This window comes from Chrysoperla carnea, chromosome 2, assembly GCF_905475395.1.
Source record: "Chrysoperla carnea chromosome 2, inChrCarn1.1, whole genome shotgun sequence".
NCBI classification, from domain to species: domain Eukaryota; kingdom Metazoa; phylum Arthropoda; class Insecta; order Neuroptera; family Chrysopidae; genus Chrysoperla; species Chrysoperla carnea.
Window position 1 is genome coordinate 82,618,852 of NC_058338.1, and position 6,520 is coordinate 82,625,371.

General features: G+C 31.3%; 1 protein-coding gene across 1 annotated transcript; it reads left to right on the plus strand.

Annotated features, from left to right (window-relative positions):
* Positions 1-18: 18 nt before the first annotated feature.
* On the plus strand, positions 19-5,017 carry LOC123291475 (zinc finger protein OZF). Its single transcript, XM_044871777.1, has 5 exons — positions 19-252; positions 1,464-2,267; positions 3,397-3,520; positions 3,598-3,819; positions 4,827-5,017. The coding sequence occupies exons 1-5, from the start codon at positions 109-111 to the stop codon at positions 4,997-4,999; spliced, it is 1,467 nt and encodes a 488-aa protein (XP_044727712.1). The 5' UTR covers positions 19-108; the 3' UTR covers positions 5,000-5,017.
* The last annotated feature ends 1,503 nt before the right edge of the window (positions 5,018-6,520 follow it).

Consider the following 6,520-nt stretch of genomic DNA (forward strand, 5'->3'; position numbering starts at 1 on the left):
GATAGAATTATACAAAATGTCATTAGAACAACAGAGTCGATGAAAAGATAATAGTGGAGTGAGATTCTTATTTACACATTTTGTGATAATTTTTGCAATTATTGAAAAATGCCTAATAGCAATGAAAATAAAAATATTTGTCGAACTTGTTTAGAAGAAAGTAATAAATCAATGATATCAATTTATGAAGAAACAACCATTCAAAATAAGATACAGCTTGTTACTATGTTAAAAGAGTGTACTACTGTAACGGTAAGTAAATAGTACTAAATATTTTGATAAAAAAATTTCAAATGGTACCTTCATTGGTAGATTATTATTTGTGGATTTTTTCTTTCGATTTGAATTTTTTATTATAACACATTGGCGATCTATAAGTCAATACTTCAAGTCCAAAGTATATATCTAGGGCTGCCACTTCCAGAATTCTTCAAAACCGGAAAAACTTCTAAACTGCTTCTTCTATTCCTTTAAAATTAATTTTTTTTGTTTAAATCTGGAGAATAATAACCTTCGCCCTGTGACCCTAGACAAATCACGAAAACCGAAAACTACAGGCCAAAAGCGGAGAGAAGCGGGCACTTCAATGATGCTGATGAACATCACCATTTCAGCGGTTTTCAGTAATTCATTGAGCTGCAATGTCTCTGATGAACAATTTAAATTTATTCTGCCGTAAGATTGTCTGTATTATGGTTCAACTATCATTTTCGAACATTCCATAGCATTATCGAAAAGTCTGGAATATTCTAGCTTATTAATTGAATTTATATTCGGTCTTTGGTAGTACATACTATATTATAATAAATAATTAAAATAATAAAAAATAATTTTATTATGAGTGTATGACTACAAGTTTTTTATTTGATCTCAAAATTTTTCGAACTTGCGTTCATTCTCAAGAGATTCAATTTAATTTATACGTGTTAAGTGATTTTATGTACACTTATACCAAAACTTTGTTCGTATCATAAATATAAGCGTTACAAACTTGGGACTAAAATTAATATACCTTGATATATATTTCATATATGCAGGGTATAATAAAGTAAATTTTTTTATAGGGGATTTATTTATTTTCTTATAAAATGGCCAAAGAATCGGAGATTATGCTACGAAAATCGGAGACCGGGCATTTGGCAGCCCTACGAACATTCCAAATCATTTTCGAACAATCTGAATTATTTAATAACATTCTAGAACATTCTGGAACATTCCTGTAAATTCTAAAACTTTTGCAAAATTATAATACATCACTGTTACTTTCTGGCAAACTAAATGTTGCTCAAAATAATTTCAACTTGATTTATCGGAAATACAATGTGAATTTCCCACTGCAATTAAATTACCTTATTATCCAGGCGACGGAAACGGCGCTCTGCGGTTGCAAACAGTGAGAACGCACACTGTCTTTTCTTATTTTTTATAATTATTATTTTATTAATTTCTTTAATTAATTACAGATTTCATTATCAGATCAATTGCCAAAAATGATTTGCTATGATTGTAGTCAACAATTAGAATCAAGCTACAAATTCAAAATAAAATGTATATTATCTGATAAAAAATTACGAGAGACAATAAAACCAGAATCAGAAGAAGATAATGATTATAAAGAATCATTTGTAAATAACGATGAAAATCATTCCTCAATTAAAATGGAAAATTCCAATAACGAATGTAATTTTATAAACTTAGAAATCAAAAAAGAATTAGCCGAATCAAATGATGGCATAGAAATTCACACAAGGGCACGTAGTTTGAGAAATAAATCAAATAAGACCCAAATATCTGAAATAATTTCTCATGTTGGTGATTCTGATGACGATATAAAATTCGAAGATGATGAAGATTATGACGAGAACTTTGATACAAAAGATAATATTCTCGCCAATGATGAAAGCAATGATACAAGCGAAACAAAAGGACGAAAACGTAAAAAACGTTTAAATACTACTAAGTACGATTGTGAAGAATGTACAGAAACATTTTGTTCTAAAAAATTATTAAAAGATCACATGAAACGATTTCATGCACATCAGGCTCACAAGTGTCATATTTGTGATAAAGTGTATATGGCAACAGGAAGTTTACAAAATCATATAATGTTGGCACATGAATTTACGTGTAATCGGTGCTTTAAAAAATGTGAAAATGAAGATGAATTAAATGGCCATTATAAGGAGCATAAAGAAAATCATTTGTTTTCGTGTAAAGAATGCGGAAAAATGTTTCAAAAGAAATTTCGATTAATATATCATATTCGGGTAAGTGCTTTACTTAGTATCTACTCTGTTATATAATGGATCAGGCCCGTGCGCAAGAATCATCCAAGAAAGAGCATATATTTCAATATTTTGTTCATCATGTTAGGTCATAAAGCCAATAAAAACAATAATAGTATATTACACTACAAGAGCAGAAAGTTTCGCCTCGATCATCATATCGCGCTATTCAGGGTTCTCAAACTTTCAGCCCGTGTGATGTATACTATTTTCCTTTATTTTCAGCCGAAAGTCTGACATTTATGCTTTGGTATCATAGCATAAATGTGGGACTTTCGGCCTCCCAACAGAAGCAGCAAGTACGTACCTCGCCGTGCATAAAGGAATTTTTTTTTTTTTGGATTAGAAAACATTTTATAAGATCAAAATGTGATATTCAGTAACTATTTTATAATAATTTAACTCTGCGAGGTACAGAAAATATTATATTACACATCTAGGGAGCAAAAATAAAGAATGTCTCATATCTCATGTTCATTGTCCCCCTAGGCTAACAAACTTGAGATCTGAAAAATTCTTTACTTGCTCTCGTGGTGTGTATACTATTTTTCTGCCCTACGGAGGTAGAAAGCGACAGCTTCGTTTAGCACAGCGGGACGAAAGTAGATACTTTACTCCCAGGGGGAGAAAAAACTTTTCCAAAACTCTGTTCGCATCGCGAAATATATTGAGCGAGACTAAACTGTTGTCTCGATCTGCAAACATTCTCGATCTAAGGTATATTTTCAGAAGTATAATTGATTGATTTACTGACTCATCAATAAGCCTATATTTAAATCTACTGGAGTTCATATAATCTACTTCAGGCAATTCAGCTCGATATGAGCTTTAGCCTATCGAACGAACATCTTTTGAGAAATTGGTCGACATTATAACTCTACGCCAAAACAATTATCATTCATTAAGTTTTTTTTCGACTTTAATCACAGTAGTTCCATCTCGCACTTTTCTGGTTACCTCAAATTGATTTCCACTCTTACCGTACCAAGACTTTGGCTTTGGAGACATTTACTGTCAAATTTGCTTAAGTTAGAAACACGAACATTTGAGAGTAGGTTCTCCATAAATTAAGTTGATTAAATGAGAATAATTTAAAAAAATATATTTGTAGACACATTCAGGTGAACGTCCCCATATGTGCACCGTATGTGGCAAAGCATTTGCTTTAAGAGGCAATTTAAATGCGCATATGCGAATTCATACTGGAGCAAAACCTTATCAATGTGAAATATGTGGTAAGTCAAAAATAGACAGTTTTTTATTTTTATATTTTTAAACAAAGTAATTAATTAAATTACAAATCTGGTTTTAGATGCTAGTTTTAGTCAATTACCCACGTTACGCAGTCATTTGATACATCATACACAAGAAAAAAATTATATATGCCCGATTTGTGGGAAAGCTTTGGCTAGAAAATCTGGTTTATCGCAGCATTTATTATCACATTCAGGCGAGAAGAAATATTGTTGTGAAATATGTGGAAAACGATTTACTCACTCATCATCAAGGAATACACATCTTCGAAATCATTCGGGTAAGTCAAATTATAACATTTAAGTTGTAGATAACTCTTTCACTGTTACATAATATGTCTAAAACGCCTTTCGGATCATGTGACTTTTAATAGTCACCATAACCATACAAGCTTCATCATCAAATTTGAAAAAAAACTTTGATTATTGAGTAGATAAATCTATGAATATCGAAAACTTACTGCAGGAAGCAATTCTATTTTATGTTACCCTACATTCAACTTTAAAGAGTAATTAAAATTTGTATTAAGCTAGTGCAAATATCTCTAGCCTTCATGGAAATAAGAATGCTTAATGGGTTCAGCTTGTAAGTTAGCGATTGGAAGGTGAGAGTTGCCTGACCTTATTGATAAAAACAATCTGAAAACTATTAAAAGAGTCATTATACTAACTTTCGCAAAACAAGGTTAGATTTTACATTGAAGTAAATAAAGGGTGGGCAAATTCAAATACTGGAAAGGGCATATGGGTTTGTCGCAAATTAGAGGTTTCTTGGAGGCGTTCTTGGCCAGGGATATTTTGTGTGATAGATTTGTTTGAATTTTTCATAGGAAAGAATCGACTTTATTTTTTTCATAGGTAGTGGTAATTTAGGGGTCAGAAAATGAAATAGGCTAATTTTTACCTCGAAAAAATGCACGGTTCCTATGCGATAGTATACAGGCATAGTGTTTTTTAAAAGATTCTGTAAAAGTTCGTGAAATAGATTTTTAGCACATTTTTCTCAAAAAAGCTTAATTATTTTACACAATAACGATAAAAACTCTCACAATCTCTTTTAATCGCGGGTAATACCGCGGGGCGCAGCTAGTCTGATATATAAGCTACAATACTGTGAATGACTTAACACTGACTTGAGAAATGATTGTTTACAATACCAATGTTACAATGTTACCATACAAACTATCATTTCTTATTTCACCTCCTTCATGTTTTATGTCCTTTCCCAAGGTTTCATTTATCCCTAAACTGAAAACCATCAAAATTGATTCACCTTTATTTGTTTTAGGTGAGAAAAATCATACTTGTACAGTATGTGGCAAAGCATTTAGTCGTGCAGATAATTTACGTATACATAATAAAATTCATACTGGTGATAAACCACATGAGTGTTCAATTTGTGGGCGACGATTTATTCAATTGCATGTATTAAATACACATATGAAAACACATCGAGATTAAAAATGAATTAATTTTTCATTTTTGTTTGTTAAATAAGAGTATTTTGACAATATTTATAAATTTTATTACATTTATGTTATAAAAACGTTAAGTCATTATATTTGTACATAAACAGAATTTAATAAATTTACTTACAAAATTATATTTTAGTAATAATCAATCCTTGTATTTCTCCCAATAGGGGATCGGGCTAATTTTTTTTTATCAGACAAGGCTTGATCTTTACGAATATGATGATTCTCACTTTACGAATAGAAAAGGGAAGTTGGTTTTTAAAAATTTTTACTAGGATGCAAGATATGAACGTTTAAAATTCCTAATTAAACAAAGAGGAAGAAATACCCTAGTGACGTCATACATGGGTATCGCCATAGAGATTACATATAAAACTTTGTTTTACTAAGAGGAGATGGACAATCTTTGGATGCTCATAACTTCTTCGTTTTTTAATCAATTTTAATTTCTCTTTCAAATTTTGTCATGCTATCAAGTCTAGTTTTACATTTTTATGGGTAATATGGCCAATTCGACATCAGGATTATTATCTATGATTTCAGTGCGGTTCATTCACGTGAAAATGATGGAACCTAACTCAATAGATATTTATGTATGGAATAATTCATGTTATTCACAACCTAATTTCTCATTCTGTTCTGTTACTGTTATTCTAAATCATAAACTTTACGCTCCTTACTAATTGGAAGATAAGGTGTCACCTCTCATCCATACTCTCGCGGAGTATCCTCGACGGATATACTTGACAAAGTTACGTCGAAGTGAAACACTTACTACCACACTTTCGTCTTACTATGGCTGTCATCGAAGTGGTAACAGCAGCTGTGGTTGATCTAAGTTTAGACCCAAGTTTGTAACGCTTAAAAATATTGATGCTAAGAACAAATTTTTAATATACGTAAAGTCAGCTAATTTGTCCATTTCCGATTATCTGTCTGTAGAAACGATAACTCAAAAACGAAAAGAGATATCAAGCTGAAATTTTTATAGCGTACTCAGGACAAAAAAAGTGAGATTAAGGTCGTAAACTAGCAACGCCAACATAGTCAATTGGGTCTTGAAATTAAAACATCTACGGTCATCTTTAAAAATGAACAAACTAAATATAAACTATAATTGGACTTAGATTTTTTTATAATCTATTTTGAACCAAGTTAATTTTAATATTGTTGAATAAAATGGCTAAGTAAATTTACGCCAGTGAAGCTCATGTTCGAAATCGGATCTTGCGACATGTTATTACTGTGGTTAGTTTTACTGGTCCTATTCCACCTGCAGAAATAGGTCTATTTGAGCAAGTGATTTTTCGCAAGCAAAAACCAAAATGTCAATATTTATATACCATCACATGAGCTGTGGAGTCTGCATGTTGCTGACTAAAATTAGAAAACATGAAGTTTTGTGAACAACTGATTACTTAGGAAGTTAAAACTTCGAACGATGGGCCAATTCGTATATTGCGATTAACATTATTTTAAGATAGAATATATTAAATGGATGGCATAA

Bases quoted from the DNA above. Each gene is read 5' to 3' on its own strand.
- LOC123291475 (XM_044871777.1), top strand. From the start codon at position 109: ATGCCTAATAGCAATGAAAATAAAAATATTTGTCGAACTTGTTTAGAA. The intron at 253-1,463 runs GTAAGTAAATAG...AATTAATTACAG, and splicing joins AAGAGTGTACTACTGTAACG to ATTTCATTATCAGATCAATT. The intron at 2,268-3,396 runs GTAAGTGCTTTA...ATATATTTGTAG, and splicing joins GATTAATATATCATATTCGG to ACACATTCAGGTGAACGTCC.